Genomic DNA, 25,129 nt, shown 5'->3' on the forward strand with positions numbered 1-25,129 from the left:
GAAATTGCTAATGCTTTTAGACTAACATTCTTAAATATCAAGATGACAGTATAAGTGTGCATAAATTGAAAGACACAAGTTCAGTAAGGTTATTTTTTATTTTTTTAATCTATAGAACTTGTAGAAATGAATATAATTGTTTAGATTACCCTGGTCTAACCATAAGGAAGACTAAAGAGAACATTTTTCACTTAACAGTTGATTATCTTGATAAACACTACCATACTAGATATAAAATAGAAAGGGATACATAAGAAAAGCATCCTTTAAAAATGGAACTTGTGTTTGTTTAAGTGCCCTGAGATTTTGCACAGGATATTTAAGTTTGATAGAGTGTTTCATTGCATGGCGTGACCATAGGTGACAGTGGATATAAAAGGTTTTTAACCTTATGGAACATCATACAAACATACTTAATGGTGTTAGTGTTTCAGTTATCCATTACTGAGTAGCAGATTACCTCAAACTTAAAACAATGCTGTCTTACTTTGCACAGTTCCCTAGTTGGCTGGGATCAGTTGGTTGGTTCATCTGCTCATGTGGCTCTGACTTAGTCATATGTGTAGTTGCACGCAGTTGGGACCTCAGCTGGGGATAGAATGTCTGGAATGACCTCACATACTTCATAGCTGTCTGGCTGTGGGCTAAAGTACCTCTATTCTCTATTAATTTTACAAGGTTTTTTTTTTCTTTGCATAGGAATCCTTACAAAATAGCAGAAAAACTGGGGCTTTTTATAGGGCAGTTAGCTGAAAGACTATTCAGTGTTAGATCTGAAAGTCACTCCATGATTTGTTTGTATTCCTCTAGTCTAGTTGTGGTGTCATCTTTTATTCAAGAGCAAGTAAAATCAGTCCCACCCTTGATTTAGGAGGGTGAGTCATACTGGAAAGTGTACATAGAAGGGGAGGAATTATGATAGATCTCTGAGGAACATTCTACCAAAATTATTAAAGCTTAGAAGACTAGAACAATTAATTTCCAATGGATAAGCAGTTCAAACCAGACTCAACCTATACAGCTTCCAAAGATTTAAAATGTTCAATACCTTTTTAATATAAATGTGCTACATTTAATAACACACACACACACACACACACACACACACACACACACACACACACACACACACACACACACACACACACATATATATTCATGGTTTTTACTCTAGATGAAGGAGTTATTCTACATTTTCCCCTAAAAAGCTTTTTTTTTTTTGTTTCATTTTACTGATTATAGAAAGAAAGCATACCTCAATGATACTTTGTTTTTGCAGAAGTTAACTTCAGTTTACCTGTGTATGGATACAAAGGGAATTTTGAACTCCCCCTAGTGGTTTCCTTATATTCTAACAAAGAAATTGCTTGAGTTAATAAAATGGCTGACTTACATATAATACAACTATAATAGAGCCTGGTTTCAAAAATGACTAGTTTCTTACCACAATGCACACCTGCTCCTGTGTGTTATGGAAGCTACTTCCATCTCTTATAAGAAATGTTTAGCTTTCTAAGATACATGAATCATAGTATATTAAAGAAATAAAAGACTTCTTATTAACTTTTAAAAGTATAAAGATTGCTGGCTGCTCTCAGTTACGTTAAAAATATTTTCAAAATTAAATTATTCCAATTCTTGATTAAAAACTAAATTGAATTTTAAGTTTTTATCCGCAGAATTATTTTTGAATAGATGTATTATTTAATTGCAAAAAGCTTTACATAGAGATCATTGGGTAGAATTGAAATATAAAACATGAAAGCACCAATAGCCAAACTTGACAAAAATAAAGGCATTGAAACCTTTAAGCTTTCTTTAAAAAAAATTCAAATGAGGATGTTCCTAGCCAATCCAAAAACAATAGTCACCCTAACTATTACCATCATTCCAAGCAAAAGCAAGCACAGCACCAAAGAGGATAGGAAAGGAAGGAGATAGGAAAACAACTCTCAGACAAAAGCCCACTTTTCCTATCCCTACCTCATTGCTGAAGAGTTAATAATATTTCTTTAATTACTCTGGTACCTGTCCAGTTATAGACAGATTTATTCTCATCTTTTTTAAGACTTTTTTTTTGGGGGGGGTAATGCTATTAGAAAAGACCTTCTCACAAAGTCTTATCTTCCCACCTAGGTGGGCAAACAGAGCCAACTTACCTTGTATCATTTGGCAGGTTGATACTGTATCCATCTGCTCACATACTGGCCAGAGCTGGGAAGAATCTATAGTTATTCTTGTTTTATCTCCAGGAAGAACCAGGATTATCAGAGTAATTACCAGAGATTTTGTTTTGTTTGAGAGTAAGTGATGAAGTTGTAAAATTTCACTGAAATAATTACTCCATCCAATCAAAAGTTAGATGTTTATTTCCACTACCTCTTTAGCTCAACAGTTATGACTGAGAGATGTCTCTTGTGGTCTCGATTGCATCCGGTGTTTTTAGCTGGCAGCATTTCCTCTGTTGAGAATGCTTGTGTTATGGGGCCAGGCTACATTTCTCATTTTGGTGAATGGAGAGAGAGAGACAGAGAGAGACAGAGAGACAGAGACAGAGACAGAGAGACAGAGACAGACAGAAAGAGAGAGAGACAGAGACAGAGACAGAGAGACAGACAAAGACAGACAGACAGCGACAGACAGAGACAGGGAGACAGAGAGGCAGAGACAGAGAGACAGAGACAGAGAGAGAGAGAGACAGAGAGACAGAAAGAACAAGTTGTATTAATGAGTGAAGTTTCAGAAAAACTTGACTGTAAGTATAACTTTGATTCTTGAGGCAAAAATGAGGCACTTTATTGGTTATCAACAAAGTTGTGGTTATTAAATCTGGAGCTCACAAATGCACACAGAAAGACTTAGAGTCATCTTATAAGCGCCCTACATGTTCTCTCTTGAATATTTATCAAATCTAATTTAGCTAAAAGAGACCAGAGATTCCCTTCCCTCTTTAGTCTCACAGATTTGAAATAATGAAAGTGAATTTGCATTCTTTAAAGTGCTATCTTCCAGTTCTCATAGAAATGTTTTTGGAACAGTGGTCTGTGCTAACAGCTGCATTTAATCTTGAGTAAAAGTTACTTCCTGAGGAGAAAGAAATTCAACTAAATCAGAACTTGCTTGGAACGTAAGCCTGTAGGTGACTGTACTATGTGATTATGAAACTGGACACAGCACCGTGCTGAAGCCACTTTTTGTAAACAGGACCCAATAGGAAACATTAGCTGGTGCCTGCTTTTAACCCAAGATTTGCTCTTCTAAAAGATTGCTTATTCATACAAATAATTATCTTATTTTTAAAGAGCTTTAGATTAATTTTAAAGAGCTTTTGATTACTTTTAAAATGCATTTTTGTGGAATACATATAATTCCAATCTACATATAAGATGGAATTTGTATCTCTACACAAAATTATGTACATAAAGGATATGTATTTACATATTTAGCATTAAATTTTTTATTGTGCCATTCTGGATTTCATTTAGTTTTATTCATTCATTCATTTATTGTACTATGAGCCCAATTTTAATAGATTAGTTCATAAGATTAGTTGAATATATATGTGTATGTGTGTATATATGTGTATATATATATTATACATTATACTATTCATACAGGCTTTCAAAATATCTTCTAGAGAGTTATTACTGACTTCTACTTGACTAAATACCATACTTCTTCATTTTAAAGAAGGCGAATATTGCATTAGTGTAATGTGAATATTGTTAAATCTCCATGGGATCAAACCATAAATGGATGCATTTAGTCTGAGTCATCTGGCTTTTTTTTTATGGGTCATCTTTTTGTCATCTAAACAATGAACGCATACTTCTTGGTCATAGGTTATTAGATTGAAATAAAGACTAAAGCATTAAGCCAGAATTAACAAACCTAAGTAAAAACCCAAGCCTTCTCATTTTGCAGGAATCAGAACCATTTCCGGCTTTTGCTTTGGTAAGAAAGATGAAACTAGATTTTTTTCATTGCTTGACCAAACCACTGAGTTGCCTTGAAGACCTTTGTTTATAATTTCTTTTTACATTCCTCTTGACATGCTCTCCTCCCTCCAGCAGTGAGATACTAATTAAAGAGAGGCCACTGTGACCCTAGGTTGTTTAGAAGTCACCAGGAATGGGGTGGTGGCACAAATCTGAACAGGAAATGCTCACTCCTAAAATATAACAGTCTTTAAAACTGTTTTATCAAAAATCTGCTGGCTTCTGATAGCACAAACAGTACCACCTTTGACTTAAAATATGTGTATTTCAAACCAAACCAGAATCCCTGACACTTATGCAACACATCATTTGTACAATTCTTGTAAGAACTTGCTACAATTTACATTACCTTGGGTTTATAAAGCAATAATTTATTCTGGAGACACTGAAATATCTAAACATAAAAGGCATATTTTAAAGTTGATTAAGGATAGTATTTTTTAGGGGGTGTGGGGAAGGAGATCATTTATCTTTTCATTTCTTTTCAAGATTTTGAGGCATAGTGTTATTTTTAAGAACACCTTACATTGTATATGGAAACCTTTAAAATTTTTCACTATACCCTAATCAAGATAATACAATAAAAGTGGTCCCTGCTTGTCATGTGAAAAAGCTAGCATTTTCTCCATAATACATATTCAGTGAGAAATGGAAATAATTAACCTGAAATAAAGCAGGTAGTATTACCTACATGTATTATTTCCTTCTTAAAGTGACTTGCTATTGCTAAATACTAATTCACTGAAGGCAGTTTCTTACCCAACTTCACTAGTATTTGTTTAGCAAGATACTTTTGATTGCAAAAAATAAAGACCCACTGATGTTCGTGTAAAGTGGGTTTGCTCTAAGAATATATAAGGGACTAGAACTCTCAGTTATGAAATCAGATCTCAGTAGAGCCACCAGGGAAGGCTGCTTTCTTATGTCTCAGGATTGACAAGAAACTCTACTGGGCACAGACCCTGTGGACAACAACTGGGTGATTTTTCTCAGTCCAAGGTAAATTTTATGAGTAAAGTGAAATTTTCCTCTTGAATATCTACCATTGCTATCAATCACCTGCTCTTTGTTTAATCCATTTCAGACAGAGCCTAGCTTTTTGCTGCTCAGTATCTAGTGGTTTCTCATTCTCTCCTGAGTCTCAGTGCTGTTACAAATCCTGTGAGTCACATTATAAGCAATAACTCCTCCCAAAGTGTACTCCTGACCCCTCCACTTCCAGGACTTCCATCACAGGGCCTCCCTCTCTCTCCCTGCTCAGTACCCAACTAGTAGACTTCCTGTCAACCTTGGTTGAATGAATAGGGAACGAACATTGTCAGGGAATGAAAGTGAGAGTAAGAACTTTACATTCTCTTTTATTTAGTCTCTAAAAGCAAAAAGTAAGAGGTAAATTTGCTGAATCGTAGTTGACAGCAAAAAGCTATTTGAAAATTTTAAGAGGCTTAATCATCTCTTGGAGTTAAAAGAGAATTCATTGTAATAATTGTGAAAAATAAAAGTATTTGTGTACAGAGGCATTGAAGGAGTGTACACATTTAGACTTGGGAATCCAGGCTAGCCAATTAAGCAATGGGATTGCTTTTCAGTCCTCCTCATACAGTTCCTTTTAGGTAGACAGCTCCACTGTCACAAATGGAGATTTAACATTAAAATGCCAGGAAGTGAGGCAGTCATTGTTTTGTTTTTTAATACCATATTCTACTCAGAGGAAAAATCAGGGTTTTAAATAAGACCTGAAGAGTACTTTCGTGTGTAGTTTGGATTTTAGATATGAAGATGATAAACTCCTGATACCAGATATCCTCTTTCTGTTTGTGTTTTATCTCCCCTCCCTGGGCTTATTGCTTCTCATCTTTTACCTTTCACTTGGCTTGTAGTCTAAAGGTTCTCAATCTTTTGTTCTTTTACCTTCTTTTAGTGGTCTAACATGCAATAGAAGTTCGCAAGTTCATTGTGTAAAATCTTTCTTAGTTAGACCCACTGTGTAATTTTTCTTTTTATTTAAAGTTTCCAATTAACAGTTGAGTTGAACAAGAGGCTGAAATCCAGTTTAAAACTCAGCTATTCAGCTTCACATCTTTGAGCATGAAAATCCCAAAGTTGCTAGTCAGTGGGGCTTTCGTTCCCCCTGTACTTTGGAAGCAATCAGCATTCCCAAATGCATCAAGGAGATTTTCTTGTAGAACAAGTGTTTCTCAGAGACTCCAAAGGCTTTCCGTGTGGAAATAAAACATAGCAGACAGTAGGTGGACCAATGGATGTAAGGAAAATTCTTAGTTTTATGAATTGATTGATAAGACAGTACATTTAAATTAACTGATGTCCAGAGTTTCAACCATTTGTAAGGCATTGAGGTGGAATGCAGTCTCTTGGAAATGGGCAGAAAAGTATAAGTGATCAATAGAAGGAGAGGGAGAGAGAGAGAGAGAGAGAGAGAGAGAGAGAGAGAGAGAGAGAGAGAGAGAGAGAGAGAGAGACAGAGACAGAGACAGAGAGACAGAGACAGAGACAGAGAGAGAGACAGAGAGAGAGAGACAGAGAGAGACAGAGACAGAGACAGAGAGGCAGAGAGAGAGACGGAGAGGCAGAGAGAGAGACAGAGAGAAAGACAGAGAGACAGAGAGAGACACAGAGAGAGAAACAGAGAGAGAGAGAGAGAGAGAGAGAGAGAGAGAGAGAGAGAAAGAGAATTAAGAAGTAAATTCTGATCAAGGGGACACAGAAGCACAAATAAATATGAATGATCCATGAGCCACTATAATTCTGAATCCCAAAAGAAGAACCATGCTTGGAGCTCTAGATGTAGAATTCTTTTGTTCAGTGATGATCTCTGATATGCTACTCATGGGTGAACAGCTATGGAAAAGATCTGGAACAGAGGACAAGAGAGAATGGAGGCAACTCAATGAGAAGACAGTTGGGAAGCCCATGACAGTGATGGCAGACACTGATCTGGAACTAAGAAGTGCTATTGAATGGTGGGATCAGGTATGTAGAATGGGAGATGCAGATGTGCACCTTTCCACTGTTGAGCATCTTCCAAGAACTTTGGCAGTGAAGGGGAGAAGGAAAAAAATGACTTAAGATGCAAGAATATAATTTCTCCCCCACTTTTAGGATAGAGAAAAGTTTATTGGAAGAAAGCCACTGCACCTGCTGGTCTTATTTCTGAAAGGAAGATATATTACTGTAGTCATGCTTTTTTAGTAAAAAAAAATTAAGTAGCCAAGAAAAACTGAAAACAAGTGAGCAAAATGGTACAGAAGTTGAGTTGAAAAGAGTTGGGTAAGAGTTGGGGCAAGGGAGGATTATATAGGGAAATTCATTTAGAATCAAGGATAGAAGTAGAAACGTACATCTTGAAAAGATTTAGAAACATCTCTACTAGTGGAACAGAGAGGAATGCCAAGAAGATATGTAAAAATAGAAGATATAACTGAGAAAAAAAGCTGAAGGAATTTCATGTAAATAGTGTCAGATGATAACTCCTTGTTATTTGGCAGTGAAGGTGGGATTTCAGAGTTTGAGGGAAAAAAATAAGATGCTTGGAATTCATTCAGTGTTGCAGTGGGGGTGGAAGCCACTTGGAAATGAGAAAAAGGAGTGTTTGTACAGCACTGAAGGTATAACTAAAATTAAGTGCAAGCTTAGCAAAGCCAGTGTGTGTCATTATGATTTGCATGGGAATTTGTCAGAAAGGCAAGAAGATGAGTAGAAAACGCTAACTAGAAATGCTCTTTGAAGGACAGACAAAAGGGGCACAAGAACTGAGAACTAGAGCAACAAAGTCAAGTTGACCCTAGCACTTAGGTTAGCTAGAAGTGTGATGGAGAAGGGGTAGCAGGTTGGTGGTGCAGATGTGATGTGGTGACCCTCTAGACCAGGAGCATGGGGGAATAAAGAGACTGGAAGGCTGTTTCTCCATCTGAAAGAGGAAATCAGTATGGGGAGAAGCACAGTGGGGGTGAGAACTAATGAGCCTATGCCTGTAGAATACTTGTAACAATGTCCAGTATATACTAAGTAGTCAAACCCCTCTGGAATGCTGTCATTTTGAATGTAGAACAGATGGAAAAATGAGAAATCGGGATTTGACCACATATAACAATACAAGTCCCTGAAGGAATGTGGTAGATGCAAGACTGGGCTTTTAGATGAAGTGATCTCATCAGAGAAAATCCTAGCTATGGGCTAAGTTCACCTAACAAGGTGAACAATAGCATTTGCTGCTGACAAATGATGCTAATGAGTACTCATGATTGAACAAAAGTAAGGTTTTTTTCATAATTGTTATGCTTCTTATAAAGACTGTTAAAGAAACATTTTCTTCTTCTTTGTTACAGTTTTATAGATTTATAGATTTGTTATAGATTTTGATGAAGGTTGTACAGTTGTCTTTTGAACACAGTAGTTCTTTGTAGGTCTGTACTTTGCTAAGTACTCCCCAGGACAAATGGTGGTGGCAGTCCAAGTGCTACAATGGAGTGGAGAACATGGAAAGAACCGTTCTGGTCTTACATTGAAAAGAAAAAAGGAAAAAGTAGGTGCCTCTTGGTGTGGAGGAGACAAAGAAAGAATCACTGGAATTTCAAGGGAAGTTGGGTCATCAGGGGAAAGAAAATCTTGTTGATTCAGTTACTCTAAAATGCATTTTGATACCATCTTGGGTTTATTAAGTAAATGCTTACCCAAGAAAACATGTAGTCATTTCCAAATCCTCTTTAGTCAAAAGGGGATAATTTTCATGTACCTTAGAACAAAGCACTTAAAAAAAAATTCTAAAGCAAGCAAGCAAGGAAACAAGCAAGATACAGACAGACAGACAGCCCAGACAGAACACTGAGATTAAATGCTCTTCTGGGTTCCTGTAAACACTTTATGGTTCATTCTTTGCAACAATGACTCTCAGGTGAGGAGGGAACATGTACCCTTATCACTCCTGATTCTGAGTCATGTCAAGGTAAGCTACTGAAACTGATGGGAATGTATGGAGACCTCAGGAATGCTGGGTTGGAAAGGAAGCTAAGAACTACCAGTTTATGTCACTGTCAGGTGAGTGAGCACATGCTTTGCTCTCCAGATGCCTCTGTACAGAGCATACAGTGCAGGGTGCCTGCTAGATCTTGCCCTAGTTTCCTCAGTAGAGGAATTGCTAGGACGTAGTAAGTTGTACAGTAAGTTGGCCTAGTTTAGGCATTAAGATTGTCCTTAGAAAATATAGCAAGAGGTCTTGAAAAATAGATGAGAGCAGGAAAAACACAGAGGGGCCAACCATGAGCTGTGATTTCAACAGAGTAAACAGACGGAGGGATGAATGTGGTTTGGCTGATGGAAAAGCATTCTGTTTCCTGGCAAAGATCTGTTTCAAAGAGCCAGAAAAGAGTAAGTTCAAAGCAGCCAAAACACAAATAGTAGCTGGAGTGGTGGTAAAGGGGAGAAGGAGATGGAAAGCCCAATGTTTTGCAAGTGTCAGACATGTATATTTGACCTGCGGGTTTGGGGAAGGTGAATGGTATGGTCAAAGAGGACCTAAAGAGTTATTTTGGAAGCAATATAGGCAACATTTGGATAAATAAGGACTAGTCAGAAGGAAAAACAGAGAGTCTAGCAGTTTTACCTTGAGGAATCTGGTGGATAAAAAGGGATGGGAGAAGGATAGAGGATAAGAACCCTGAGATGCACTATTTTGGAAATGGCATTTCTTATTTCATTCTCAAGTGTGGAGATTAGCTGACTCCTGTGTTTAATGATTTCGATTTGTAACCTTTCTTGATGGATTTGCTGCCAGCTTTGTGCTCTGATGGACAGTAATGTATAGCTCCACTTTTCAAATGGCTTGTTTGTTTTTCTTTTATTTATTTCTTGGGAGAAATTCACATAAGAAAAGTGTTAAATGAGCTAATGAAGTAGTTATTTAAAAGAATACTCCTAACTAGCTCAATGGTCACAAGGTGTCGCAGAATCAATTTACCTCCTTTGTCCAGAATTTCCTGAGAGTCAACCTCACAAGGCTGACATTAAGCAAAGATACTTTAATTTGTGAGAGTTTTCCAGCATACACTAGAGTAGAAAGATATTTTCAGTAGCGATCAACACTATCCCATTCTTAAGAGATTTTTCTTCCATACTGGTGTTTGAACTCAGAGATAGCATGCTAGGCATACTGTTCCACTTGAGCCATATCCCCAAGCCCTTTTAGTTTATTTTTTTCAAAGAAGGTCTTTCATTTATGCCTGGGCTAACCTCAATCTTAATCCCCCTATTCATATTTCCTACATAGCTGGGATTCAAAGGTATATACTGCCACTTGTGTTAGTTAAGAACATTTTGCATGGTTTGGCCTTGAATTGCAGTCCTTCTAATCTCCACCTCCCATGTAAACTAACATTATAGGTGTAAGCCACCAACCCAGCTATTAATAGAATTTTTGAATGCTATCTGATAAAGCAAAACAAAATATATTTTTTCAAAACAAAATATATTTTTTCAATTACCAGAGTTTGAACTCTTAAAAAAATCTTTAATTCCACAGTCATAAATTAAGAGTTCTTGGTTTTGTTTTAGTTTTTGGTTTTGGTGTTTTTTTAAAAATTAAATAGGGACATAGACAAACAGGGTTTTTTTGGGGGTCCAGTCATGGGCCCTGAACTCTGAGCGCTGTCCCTCAGCTCTTCAGCTCAAGGCTAGCACTCTACCACTTGAGCCACAGCGCCACTTCCGGCTTTTTTATTTTTTCGGCTCATGTGGTGCTGAGGAATCGAATCCAGGGCCTCATGCATGCAAGGCAAGTGCTCTACCACTGAGCCACCTTCCCAGCCCAACATAGACAAACAGGGAAAAGAGTAGCTTATATTTTGTAGCTTAACATTTTAATGATTATAATAAATAATTTGTGTGAATTCTAATTTTCTTTAAATACTTTGCAAGCTTTGCAATAAAAAATAGAATGTATTTTCAAACAACTCAAAGCATTACAAATTATAGAAACTGAAATGGCATTGCTTCATACTGAGAAAGTTTAGCTAATTAAAAATTTAAACATAGTGAATTAATGAGTATCTCATAAATTGTAAGCTTACATTGAATAATAGCATATATTTGAATAGTACTTGCATATTTTCTGTTTTGTTTTTATAGTGTTGGAGATTGAAACCCAGAACCTTGCACATAATATGTAAGCACTCTACTGTATCCCCAGCCTGAACTTGCATACATTTTGAAAATGTTTATTCATGTATTTATGAACTCATATTTGCATACCTAATGTGTACCTAACCCTGAGTTAGAGAATTGGGATATATCATTGGTTTGGTATGTTAATAATTCTATTAAGTGATTTTGAAGGTAAGATGGATGATAATTTTCTTTTATAACAAGAAAAACATTTACAGACAAATGAAATTCAGAGGTAATTCATTAGCTTCAGTTTAATCAACCTGCAGTTGGAGAATTGACCAATTTGTTTCATTTTCATGTCATTTTCATTATCACATCAGTGGAATGACAAGGAGCTCTGCATAATGCATGAGGAAGAGGAGGAGCTGCAAGAGATATGTCATGCCTGAACAGACTTGAATGATCAGATACTAATAGTTGTTGTTCTGTGTGTGAATCAGTCACATCTTTGTTTATAACTAGGTCATTGCACCTGTGAAGTAATTGCTTTTGTTCACTTTGCAATTTCCTATTAATTTTAAGGGCTATGATAAACATTTCAGATATAAGTCTTTATATCTGACTCAGGTGATCTATGCAAAAATTGCTTTTCCAGTCTGGAGCCCAAGGAAGACTGAGGCTGATACTCTAGGTGAGAACTGATAGTCAAGGTGGGATGCTGTAAGACTTGTCAGAATTGATGTTATAGCCAGAATGGTACTGATGACTGAGTTGACAGACGGACTAACTCAGGTTACATTTGCAAGTGATAAGTTCAAAAGTACCAGTAGCAAGAAATGTGGAGTGGAATGGTCAGATAAATATATACGAACCTGGGATCAACTCCCATTCAGCTTTCTTTTTATAAACATGCCAGTGAAACTCTTGGCACCAGTCTGACTTGAGAGTGGATGGGAAGATGGCTGAGAAGAGAAACAAACAGTCCAGCTTGAATTTTGGGGCAGATGCCCCTGTCTGCTGAGGGGCAAGTTCTCATTCTGACTCTTAGAGAATGTGCTTACTACCGTCAGAGTTTCCTGGAAGAGCTGAGTGTGGCAGCCGTCTACTGATTACCACTTTTCTTAGGATGGTGCTAAATGACTGTTTGACAAAATGTATTTCCAGAAACTAAGTTAGCAGTGAAAAGGATGTGTGTACATTTGCACAAGATGAGGTGTGTGGACACACCCATATGCCATACTTTAGAGATTAGGACAAGACTCACCAAGTTCCCATTTCAATGTCTTTGAAACTGAGAAGCATCTCAGAATTTACAGTGTCTTAAAATTATTGTGGTCTGCCTTTTTCAATGATGCCATAACTTTAGGCAATTTATAATCTGTGTCATCCTAGTTGCATGCCATACAATTAATATCCAAGCTGATGGTAACCAATACAATTAATATGCAAATATTTGTAAGCCTCTGATGCAGAGAGATGAATAAACACATCTCTTGTACCCCAAAAATACAGCAAGAAGAGGTCAAGTGACCTGCAATGTCATTTCCTTAAAAAGCCACATACAAGTACAAAGCATAGCATTTATTATAATCTCCTTTATAATCCTAAGCAACTGACAGATTGGAATGAAAGTTTACATTTAATAGATATATAAAACATACTCTTTAAGATATAATCAATACATTTTAACATTTCTAACCCAGGCAGACAGGATTTTGAATTCATTATTTGCTATTTATGCATGTAAGAAATCTAACTAGTTTTCTACTATTCACACACCCAACAAAATGTACTATACACAGAGTGGATGTTAAGTAAATGATTAGACATTCACAATCCATTGAGTAAACTTACAACACTGTCAATATTCCAAAAGTAGATGGTTGATCCCTCACTTTCTATGGCAGTGTAGAAGACAGAAAAACAGTAATTTACAACCGACAGCAGACAGGAATTCTAGTCCCAGGGCATGACTCTCATAGCTTCAAAGCTGTTTAACAAGAACTTTTTTTTACAGGTATGGCTAATATGAATAGATAGGATGATTTTATTATTGGTCAGGATGCCCAATGAGAGACAGTCGTATTTACTCAATTACTACTCAAGCACAGGGATTAGTTTGTAGTAATTCTTTCTTAGCCTTGAAATTCTGTTTCTGGGCTTCATGACCTGTGGCAAGTTGCCTAATGTAACTGATGCAACAATCTACCTGTTCATAAAAATGTAGGGCTAGGAAAGACCTGCCCTTCTTCCTTAATAATGCATTCTTTAAATGGACACATGCTAGACATATTTTATGTCTGTAGTGAATACACACACACACACAGACACATACACAGACACACATACTGGTCTGAAAACTAAATATGTTCAGAAGTTACTTCTTCCTCTACTTCTTCTACCTTAGAAGAATCAAAGAGACTTTCTACATAATCCTGTGGTCAAAACATGATTGCATTTGCTATTAGATCAAACAGATTGGGAGGGGAAGGCAGGGAGGGTGGGCCTGGGAGAATCTGTTTAGTGTGGTGTCAGCGTTCTGGAAGTCTTCCTTACAATTTGGCATTCAGGCTACTGACGTCATGATCAGTCATATTGTCATGACAACACCAGAATTTCCTCATTTGCCTTCTCTTCCTTTGGGGAGTATTAGTTTGCCACAGGTCTGTCATCAGTTCACCCCATGTATTCAGTGTGTAAGATTACTCAGAGCTCTTCATTCTTAAAATGCAGAGGGTGAGGAATTTTCATAAGCCCCCAGACATCCTATTTCATCCAAATGTTGGAAAGACTGCTCTCATACATACTCCACTAAATAGAAACCTATTTTTGTAATTGTTTATGTGCTTGTTTGATCATAACAATGCAAAAAGTGTTTCAGCATTCTTATTTACAGAAAAGGATGTTATGCTTCTAGCATCTTACTCCAGATGAAATGGACAATTAACAACCAAACACTAAAGAAATTTTAGGGATTTTGTTTTCTTCTGTGTCTGAAGTGCTTTAAATCTGAACTTGTGCAATAGATACTCCCCTTCCCTCATCCCTCCACATTTAGCAATGTCTGATAATAACCTTTCACCATTCTTCACTCACATGATGGTTTTGTTTGTTCCACACACTGTTTACTGTGTACTATCAAAGTTGTCTTTTGTGCAGGTAGTTTTTACTCATGGAAATGAGATGGTCATTTTAGATTCAGTTTAACTTTCTTATCCATAATTTAAAGTTTGGCACTCATTTTTTCACAAATTCTGTTGATTTCTAAAGTGCTTTCTGCAAGAGATGAATATCATTAGTAATTTTCCCAGCATACCTCAACTCTTACTCCTTGTGTATGATTCCAGCTCTCTGGGTAAACTGTCTTCAAAGTTTTATTCATAAGCGTTCTCTCACAATTTAAGAGGTTTACTACAATCATGGAAACTTCCTTTACTTATCTTGGAGTAGTATGACAATAGCCCCTATGATATTAAGGGCCTGCCTACAGACACAAGAATGATGTCTCCTGTACAGTCTTTCCACAATGAGAGAGGCCTTGCAGCAAAACTAGCTCATAAGATATGAAAAATGAGCTTCTTTGTGTTCTGATTTCCTAAACAGTTTGACTTAACTGCTCTATAGAATTTGATGTACAGGTATGAATTTATTGTTCTATAAACTAAACAAAAACAAATGATTTTTTTTATCTTGAAAAGAATAAGAAGTCATATGCTTATTTTTATTTAACAAACCAAGGGAAAACTCAGAAAATTTTTATGCCAAAAATTTGAGTAAGCTTTCAATTTTTATTAACTATTCTGAAAGAATGCTACAATAATTAATTAGATTCAAAGATGTTTTGTGTAACTTGTTTTGAATTTCAAGAATGGCTCCTTTAGAGAGAAATGCCCTAAATAGAGATTAGGGTTTTAGTTGGCCTATAAATGTCTGTGAATTCCATAATGAAATTAATTTCAAATATGGTCTCCCATTATTTTTTTAAGGGAAAGTAGGTTGTCAGCTCCAGTTCAGGATCCTAGAAATACCTTTCACCTGAATTCCATTCTGGCTTCTAAATACCATCCCCTGTTTCTCTTCCAACTCTATTCCAATAATCCTCCAAAATTGGATAAAAGAGAACAGTTACACCACAGTTAAGTGAGATCTAGGTACTAGATTGGAGCAGAATATATGTCGCCATTTATCTAACAGTGAAGGTATGCCTTCTTACTCAACTGAACAGACATTTAATGTACAGATGCTCCTTGACTTAAGAAATGGTTACATTCAGTAAACTCAGTGCATGGTTTTTTTCTTTCTTGCGATTGTTTCTAACATATTTATATATATGATGTTTTGTTGCTTTGTATGTCCCTCCCCCACGGTATAACCCCTGTTTTCATCGTATTTGATGTTGGTATAATTTGGGAGGGGAAGGGAAAAAAACAAATTATTTAAATAGGGATACAGGTGGACCTCTTGCAACAATGACATGTACAATATGCTATGTCGAAAAACGAACTTTACAACTTTGGCGGGGGGGGGGGGGACGACAAAGGAGGAGGCAACAATGCTTGATAAGAAATGTACTTATTACCTTGCTCATGTAATTGTAACTCCTCTGTACAAAACTTATTAAAAAAGAAAATAATATAAATATATTTAACCTATTGAATATCACAGCTCAACTACACAGTGACTGTAAATTTGGAACTTGTAAACTTGTGACTTTGTGACTAACTGTGAATTTCATTTCAGCTCACTGTGAGTGCCCGGACTATAGCATACTGACAGGGAGTGTGGACCTCACCCATGGCTAATAGTCATAAGAACTATCGTTACTGTTATTGGACACAGGGGATCTAAGTGCAAACCCTGACACTATTAGATTGCATTAAATCTCTGAGTCCCAGAGAAAGGAATAGGCATTCTTCTCATGTGTGTATGTGTGTGTGTGTGTGTGTGTGTGTGTGTGTGTGTGTGAGAGAGAGAGAGAGAGAGAGAGAGAGAGAGAGAGAGAGAGAGAGAGAGAGAGAGAGGAGAGAGAGAGAGATTTTTGGAATATGTCTAGAGTATAGCATTTATTAAGTAAATGACAACCAGCCAGTATTATTTAATAGTCCATGCAGAAAAGTAGTAGTAGGGATAAACTCATTTCTCCTGTTTTGCTCACTAGGGTAGATTTAGGAACCATCAGAATGTGGCTTCTGGCAAGACTCATGAGAATTGCCTATGTTTGTATTGTTCTATATACATTCACAATTTATGGCTATAGTTTCATTTTATTATAGTGGTTTTGTTTATATATATGTATGTATGTATGTGATTGTGTATGTGTCTGGGGAGCCTTTAAGTCTGGAATAAGAATTGTAGATTTTTTTTAAAAAGCAAAATAGTAAATAACAAAAAATATTGTTGTTACTTTAGAAAGAGTACTTTATCAACTCTATTTTGTACAAGGAAAGAAAGGAAATTTAAAGAATTTGCTGACCCTGTATCTTTTTTCTTCTTATGTTTTGCTAGTATACAAAGGTTTTTCTGGGATCCAGAGGCTCTCAGTTGTGAATTTGTCTGTGTGTATGTATGTGTGTGTGTGTGTGTGTGTGTGTGTGTGTGTGTGTGTGTCTGTGTGTGTGTCTGTGTCTGTGTTTGCTGATTATTTACACTAACCATTGTTGTGTGGCTATATCTTATGCATTAAATACTGCAATTTGCCACACTGAGTGATTTTTCCCTTTTGACCCACATAAACTGATTTGGAAATGATTTAGCAGTGATGGCAACTGGATATTGCTACAGAGATAGAGACATTCCATTGATAGAGACATTCCATTCTTATGACATTGGTCATCTTTTTCAAAAGTTAGCTTAACCACCATACTTTATTTATTTAAGTATTTTCACCTAATCACTCTTTTCTTTTAAGGTGTATTCAGTAATATGTGCATTAGGGTGTTTTAGAGTGGCAATCTCCTGGGCTTTTCACTGTTCCTTAGCTGCTCCTTTTTGACAAATAGCAATGATTTTAGCTTTGATGACCCCAAATCCTCACTTTCTCTTGCTAGCCTTCTATGTGTACTTCTGGTTTTGTGGTTGTTGTTTTTTTCTTCTGGTTATCTGTTCAGTGCTTCTTTCTGAGTGACTCTCAAAACATTTATACAGCTGAGCATACTATACCCATGTTATATCCTTATTGATCTCTCTCTCTCGTGTCAAACTCCTAGAGCACAATATCGTCTAGACCACTCGCCTGGCACTTACCACATAAAACCATGCCTTGTTGGTGCACAGAAGCTTGGGAACTCTATGGATTACAAGTGCTCATGTAGGAATGGAAGCATTATATATAAGGCTCTCTTAGATACAGTGTTGGAAAACTCTAGGGAGTGCAGAACTAATTCTTTGAACCCCAGCGAGGTCTGAATTTTAACCCTAGTATTGCTGTATAGGTAGCTTAGTCTGTCTTGCTTAACTTTCTCCCTTTGATCTGCACATTGAACCTGATAACCCTTCTATTTCATGGAGTTGTGAAAGTGAAATGAGATGTGAAAGCTTGAAAAAACCCAAGTCTCATTTTAGAATTGTTTCTATGGGACCAATGTCTTCTCATTTCAGACTCTCAGATTCTAGTTGTACAAACTCTTTTAAAGTGATAGGAGGCATCACCTCCCAGGCTTCTGCATGGACTGGTTGTTCTAGCCTGATAGTCCTTGATTGAATGAGCCTGCCTACAGAATGATCTCTGATACTGCTCACACATACTGCTTTGGTACATAGACACTTCAAAGAATCTGTACAATAATAAATGAAGGAAGACTTTCAGTGCCTCTAGTTTCTTGAGGCAGATCTTTGGCTAGACATTTTCTCCACCTTTTAAAGTTTCACCTGCTGTAAGGATACACAGCCCTCAAAGGCATACTCATTCAGTCATTCAACAAGCAGTTTTTGTTTTGGTTTGGTTTTTTGGGGTTTTTTTGGGGGGGGGGTCTGGTCGTGGGGCCTGAACTCTGGGCCTGGGAGCTGTCCCTCAGCTCTTCAGCTCAAGGCTAGCGCTCTACCACTTGAGCCACAGCGCCACTTCCGGCTTTTCTCTTTTTGCTTATGTGGTGCTGAGGAATCGAAGCCATGGCCTCAGGCATGCAAGGCAAGCACTCTACCACTGAGCTACCTTCCCAGCCCCTCAACAAGCAGTTATTGAAGGGAACCCCAATTACCTAAATCTGATCTTTTTGTTCTTCATCCATTCCCACCATACCCTTGCTCCTGTTCTTTGACTTATTAAACACCAAATACTCACATCTACAAACCACTACTGGAAACCCTGAAAAAAAAACAATAATACCATTGCCATTTATTGAGTTTGCACGTTTTTGGGGGGTAGGGGGTGTATTTTACTGAAAGACAATCTGATGAAGACAGTCTAGGAGCCAGAGAAATCAACTAATTTACTCCAAACCATGTAGCTAGTTCATGGAAGGCTGAAGTGTGTAAGCCAGATTTGTTCAGCTCTGCCTCAGTTTTGTTCCTTGGATCAGAGTTGAGATTCATTTAAGCTGTGGGAACAGGGATGTGGTTTAGGTATATACAAGGTTGTGTAAGGGTGATTGCAAGTCTGCAGAGCCAAAGCAGCTCTGGGGACCGCAGCTCCCTCAGTCATGCCATGGCCAAGAGCTCACCAGCTCCTGGCGTGGGCTCTACTCCTCTGCTGGCTGCCCGTCAGCTTCCTGTTTACTCATAGTTTCTGCTTCCTCCTAACCTTGGCTTGCTGATAGTTTTGGCTTGTTGTGGCCTCTACTCTACCCCCTGGCACTCTTGCAATTTCTGCCTCTTTACTAGCTGGTTCAGCTCTTAGAATTTTCTGAATCAGATTCCCGAGGATGAGAATCAGATTGGCCTTGCTCATGTTCTTTTTTTTTTTGTCCTGGCCAGGTCATAGGTCACTGTGCAGTCTGTGATGGCTGTCTGTGGGTCAAATTCTCACAGTTTTACCTTTAGGCTAAGTGTCTGCGAGAGGGTGTTGTATGACAGCCAGGGCAGCAGTCTCAGTTTCCCTTCAAACAGGATGTACATCTCCAATATAGACTCCAAAATGCTTCTTAAGATGATGTCCGTGCAGTTTCTCTGCACTGTTTTATCTTCTCTATGTTAAAACGTAGTTGATTTAATGGTCAGTAAACTTTTCTAAATAAACCTCATTAGAGTCTTCCCTCTAATTGCTCTTGCAACTAAGCACTTGTGAATATGTCTAAATGATGATATGTGTTAAACACATGCTTTCATGTTTGTATTAGATTTCTTTATTGGAATCTATGGGTTTGAATGACTACATTTCATCTTATACTTTTGGAGTGTGAATAATCAGTCTTATTTTACTTTGTAGAAATGCTTTATTTTATTGAGTATGGACCTGCAAGGCTTAGGCCTGCAATTCTTGCTAGTAGGTGTCTGAACTGAGGGTTGTGATTCAAAGCTGGCCCAGACAGAAGTCTTATCACCAATGAACCAGCAAAAAGCTGGTAGTGGAGGTGGAGCTCAAACAATAGAGCACCAGCCTTGAATGAAAAGGTCAAGTGAGAGCTTGAGGCCTAGAGGCCCTACTGAAGTTTGGAACTTTTGAACTGATGGACTTTTTTATCATACTTTTTTGTTTTTGCTTTAGTTTTTGGGTGCTGGAACTTAAACTAAGCCTGGGAGCTGTGCCTGAGCACCTTTGGCTTAGTGCTTGTACTCTACCACTTGAGCCACAGTACCACACTTGAGTCACGGTGCCACTTCTGGCTTTTTCTGTGATTAACTGGAGATAAGTTCTCATGGACTTTCTTGCTTGTGCTTGCTTCGAACTGCCATCCTCAGATCTCAGCTTCCTGAGTAAAGATTACAAACATGAGCCACCGTTGCCCAGCTTTAATACATTTCAAGTCTTTTGTATGCTATTCTCTATTATACAATATACATCTTGCTAGTTTTTAGATATCCTTTTTAGTCATATATATGTGGTCCTTTTAGTATTCTTAGTGATTAGAATTATTTTCATATTCTAATTTTACCTTTAGCAACACCTAACAATTAGCTATATCCTTAAGGATATTACAAGATATCCGGCCAAATATTAGCCTTTAAAAATGGCATAACATCAAGTTATCATGGAAAAAAAGAAAAGGAGGATCCCTGCTGTTCTGTGGTCCAGAATGTGGCTTCTTAGAGACCCATCATGATGACTGAGGTTGTAGGGACTGTTTCCATGGACACTGGTCTGAACTATAGAGGTCTTGAGCATCAGGAGAAGTCACCTTTAATGTGAACATTTCTAACAAAAGACTTCCATTGTCTACCTGATCTTGATAACTGTAAAAAGGGCCCTGGTGAGAGGAGATGGCAAGCAAACAACCCAAAGGATTGCAAATGCTGCAGTAGCAGGAAACAGCCCTGGCGTAGGTACTAGCTTGGACCTGAAGACTAGTTGCACTCTGGGTTTATCTCTTTAAGGGACAGATTTTACTGTGAATTTTATCTAGCAAGTTCTTACTTGCTGGTGGTGCTTTGTGTATGACTGTGCTCATATTATGTTCCTTTGCTAGACATATGTGTATTTTGTACTTAGCGGTTTTAATAGGTGAGACTTGCTAATTCCTGTCACTTCTTGCTGTAAGAAAGTTGGGAACGTTGAGAAATACGCAAGTAACACATGGAGTCACAGACCAGACCACCAGGATGGATAGTTTTGTTTTTTACTGCATGTGATGTCCATAGAAGACCCTGTTTTCCTTGTGACAGCCAGAAATTGAATGTCTTTCATTTCTCAGACAAGTTAGGATTTTCCATTATCATAGCAGATGGACCTTTCCAGAAAGGTGTTAGTGTCCAGAAGGCAAAAAAGAGCTCTGTAATATTTGCTGTGGTGTTAATAGGCTCTAATACTGGCCATGGGACCGGCCCGTCCCAGTGACCTCTCCGGAGATGGCGGCTCCTCCTCCTGATCAGCTGCTGTAGAGGCCTTCCACAAGGCAAGACAGGAGTTCCCGCTTGAAACATCCAGGGGAAGGTGATGGCCACAGAAGCCACCTCAGAACACTTCAGGAAACAAAGGAAATTACCTCTTCCCTTTGTCCCTCTCCTTGCCTCATCTGCATCTAATAATTAACGTGAGGAAGGATTACATATTCTCACTTTCAGGAAGGAGCCAAGACTTACCAACTGATGGCCTGACGTGATATTCCATGTCTCTTTTGACACTGTCCTCTTGAAGGCAGGCTTGTCATCTCGTACGGGAAGGAGATAGAAAACTTTCCCCAGTGTATTTGGGTGAGGGGCGGGGGAGTGGAGATCTGCTTACTCTGCCAGAATTGAGCTTGTGAAGGGGGTGGGGGGAAGAGATAAGGAAGATTGGCAGAGGAGTGATAGCAGGCAGACTTGCTCTTGGAAGTAATTCTGCATGTTTTCCTGGGAGGGGGACAGGATAGAAGATCAGAGAAAAGAGGTTAAAAAAAAAAAAAACCAAAACATCCCAAACCCTGGTGACCAGTTTGCTTACTACCTAAAAGCCTGGGTGATTCCTGCCGCGATGTTCTTAAAAGGGGCTTCGGAGTGGGGTGCAAAGCTACTGCGGGCAGGGGAGCCTGTCCGGGCGACCCAGAGGAGAGGGTGGGCCACTCCAAGGAATGTGCGGCACGCGGGGAGACAGACCCAACCATTGCACCCGAGCAGGGGCGCCGGCGGCTCTCCGGGACCCGAGGCCGGCGGGGAGAGCGGGGGGCCTGCGGGCTGGCGAGGCGGCGGGCGCCGCGCCCAGCGGGCGGGCGGGGAGGCGCGGGTGGGCCTGGGCGCGGCGCGAGGCGGTGCGCGGCGGCTTCCCCGCCCCCGGCCGGCGCGCTCTCCTCTCGGGGCGGTGGTTGAGGCCGTGGTAGGTGGGGACGCGGCGGCGTTGCTCCTCCGCTGCCGCCGGGAGAGTCGGCGGCGCCGCCAGCTCCGCGCGCGAACTCCAGTCCATGGCACGTAGGGCGGCGGCCCCCGGAGCTGCTCGAGTGTCGCCCGCCGCCGGCGCCGCCGCGTTGCACTTTTAGGGCGACCGCGGAGATCGAGGACGGAGAAAGTGAGCCTCGGAGCTGCAGCCCCCGCCGGCCGCCGCCGCGCGGCGAGAGGGAGTTCCCGGAGCGGCCCCGGGCCCGGCCGGCCCCCTCCCGCGCCCGCGCCCGCGCCCGCGCCCGCCGCCGCTCGTCTCCCGCCGCCCGCGCCCGCCGCGATGATCTTCCCCAGCAGCAGCGGCGCCCCCGGGGCCAGCGGCAACTGCAGGACGCCCTACCGCAAGCAGGTGAGGCGGCGGCGGGGATGCCGCGCCGAGGCCGGTCGGCCCCGCGCTACAAAGGGCGGCGGCGAGCGGCGGGCTCCGCTCCCCGGGCGGGGCGGTGACCTTGTTTCCGAGGGAGGCGGCCCGCGGGGACGGGGACGGGGACCTTCACCGGGGAGATGCCCTGATCCCGCCCCGCCAGCCCGGGCTGGGTGGGACGGAGGGGAAAAAGGGACTGGGGCAGGGAGAGGCGCGGAGAGGTGGCCAGGGCCGGGGCGCGGCGGGCTGGGGGCTTAGCCCGGCCCTGCAACAAGTTTGGGGTTTTCCTTGAAACCTTTGTGTATAGAGGAGTTACCCGAATAAGTCGTGCGAGGGGTTTGCAAGCTTCAACTTGGAACCTCAAAGAACCTGTCCGAATCGGAGGAAACCCGGAAGACGAGTGTGTGTGTGTGTGTGTGTGTGTGTGTGTGTGTGTGTGTGTGTGTGTGTGTGTGTGTGTGTGTGTGGTGTGTTCGCGCGCGCCCCCGTCGAGAAAGAGAGAGAGAGAGAGAGAGAGAGAGAGAGAGAGAGAGAGAGAGAGAGAGAGAGAGAGAGAGAGAGAGAGAGAGAGAGAGAGAGGGGAAGAGAGAGAGAAACAGGAACTTCTGTCACTTTCTCAAGGTTTTCAGTTTTCGAGCACAGGGAAATCCTGTGACATCCTAGTTGCAGAGATCCTGGGGTAAGCCTGAGTCATACACACGCCTTTTTCTTATTTTAATACCAATTCATACATTAAAAAAAAACAGATTGAAGTCCAAAAGGCACTGAAGTGTTTAGATGAGAATTCCCTGCCGGGAAAAGGAGTGGAGCTGGGTGGGAGGTTTAGTTGTGGCCTGGTTTTTTTTTTTTTTTTTTTGGTCTTTGTTTTTAGAAGGTTACTGAAGCCATGTTGTGAGACTCTACCCCACCGTGGTACCCTTTTCGGCAATAGCAACAACAAAACCTAGCTTTAAAATATGTAAAAAATGTGCAGGTCTGTTGAGAAAAGGTTAACCTGATTTAGAGGTCAGTGGCAAAATGCTTGTTGAGAAAACAAAAACAGGATTGCAGATGTTTTTCCTCCATAATGAAGCTCTTGTCTACATCCTTAGCCACTGAGACAAATCAATTAAGTTATTATCCCTATAATGATACCAGAGAACTGGACCCTTCTGTGCGGATCGCGGCTCTTCTTACCGTCTGACCCCATGACAGGGATACCTGGTGGCTTTCTTATAAGACACCCACAGATGATTGAAGATATTGACTCCTTTTTCTCAAAGTCTCTTAAAAAATGTCTTAGTATTAGTAGAGCTGCAGGTATTTTAGCAGGGTGAAAAAGTCCTGCTCTCTGATTAATACTCTTGATTCTTTTACATGTTAACTTTTCTTTCAAAAGATAGGAATCACACCCTGGTTTGTCTGACCTCCATGTTGAAGTATGTGGAACTTTTCCTTGGGTTAAGAAGTCTTTTATTTTACTTAAATAATAAAATCTTGAACGCTCAGATTGTCTGGCTTCCCCAATCAGGCGTCTCTAAACTCACTTCACAGGGCATTTTGTAAAGTAAGGTTGGGGGGGGAGGGAGGGTGGCCACATCAACTTCCTGAGAGAAGTCAATTTACAAAAAGTATTCTCCCAGCTTCTCAGCCCCCACCCACCTCTCTCTACCTGAAAAGATGGCTAATTATGTTAGGGCCTTGTGTATTCATTTATTTGTTGTCAGAACTCAGCGGGATGTTAACACTGAAAGCACACCCTGAAATGGGAAAAGGCTCTGAGGGCGAAGCATTTTGCTGTGAAGGGCTGGAGGTTTTGTGTGTGGAGGGGACACAGCCTGCTGGCTGGAGCACGCTGATAAGATGCTCTCTTTTCACTGGGCTCTCCTTGGATTCAAAGACTAAAAGGGCTGACTGAATCAGAAAAACAAACAGACTTTCTTTTTTCTATAGGCAAAGAAAGAAATGAATGTGTAGGCATTATACAGACACAAGACCCCGGGTACCAGTGGTATTTGAGTCAAAGGTTTCTTTTGTTCGTACTTAGTCATTCACTGGAAAAGCACACTTCCAGCCCAAGGACCTGGTTACCAGGAGTGACTTTGTGATCTCATTCTGCCTTAGCCTATCCGGGAAGTCTAATTAATGCCTTTTTTGTGATGTTAAGCTTGTACCTTTCAGTTTATACTACTTTGTTCATTTTGATGAGAGAATTGACCAGATTTAGGTCCATAATGCAGTTTGGTTTTAGAAAAATCTCAGCTGATTTCAGATAATTTGCATGAGGAAACATCTGAATAAGGAATACTTTGAAAAAAATATCACCTTTGGAAAAGGCCTGATGGGTGAGATTTACTCATTCTATGAGTATAAAAGTAGCAGTTAACAATCAAGGAGAGCACGATGGTCTGGCCCCCTGCTATACTAAATGCTTTCTGTGGATGCCTGATTTTATCATGGTGACAGCAATTCTATAGGCAGGTACCATTGGTGTCTCCATTTTACAGTGAACACTGGGACGTGAATTAAATGACTAGTGCAGAGTCTGGGCTACTGACACTGCAAAGCCAGGGTCTGAACCTCCATGGACATCAGGCCTTTAGAACCATCACACTCCAGCTGTCTGCTTCCATGCATATCATGGCAAGCACACAGCTTCTCTGTATCAAGGCTTATCACAGTTTAGTCTTTAGTCTCAGATGTCCAGGTTAAGGATTCGTACCACTCT

General features: G+C 40.0%; 1 protein-coding gene and 1 long non-coding RNA gene across 12 annotated transcripts in view; one reads left to right on the plus strand and one right to left on the minus strand.

Moving 5' to 3' along the window:
- Rbms1 (RNA binding motif single stranded interacting protein 1) overlaps positions 1-25,129 on the plus strand; it is a 229,060-nt gene that overhangs the window by 67,605 nt on the left and 136,326 nt on the right. For 3 of the 10 annotated variants that reach the window (XM_070022216.1, XM_070022235.1, XM_070022256.1), the window contains exon 1: positions 21,993-22,407. The exons of the other annotated variants lie outside the window; for them this stretch is intronic. In XM_070022216.1, the coding sequence (XP_069878317.1) occupies positions 22,339-22,407 (69 nt within the window). In that variant the 5' untranslated portion in view covers positions 21,993-22,338. Of the gene's footprint in view, positions 1-21,992; positions 22,408-25,129 lie in introns of those variants that run through there. 10 annotated transcript variants of the gene reach the window in all.
- On the minus strand, positions 19,505-21,826 carry LOC138826912 (uncharacterized). Of its 2 annotated transcripts, none has more exons than XR_011371902.1 (3): positions 21,634-21,826; positions 21,291-21,539; positions 19,505-19,963 (listed from the first exon to the last, which is right to left on the minus strand). It is a non-coding gene; the product is annotated as an uncharacterized lncRNA (long non-coding RNA). The 2 variants fall into 2 exon arrangements; XR_011371901.1 differs by lacking the exon at positions 19,505-19,963 and adding an exon at positions 20,814-21,170.

Source organism: Dipodomys merriami, unplaced genomic scaffold, assembly GCF_024711535.1.
Source record: "Dipodomys merriami isolate MVZ:Mamm:240054 unplaced genomic scaffold, mDipMer1.0.p SCAF_1, whole genome shotgun sequence".
Classification (NCBI taxonomy): Eukaryota; Metazoa; Chordata; class Mammalia; order Rodentia; family Heteromyidae; genus Dipodomys; species Dipodomys merriami.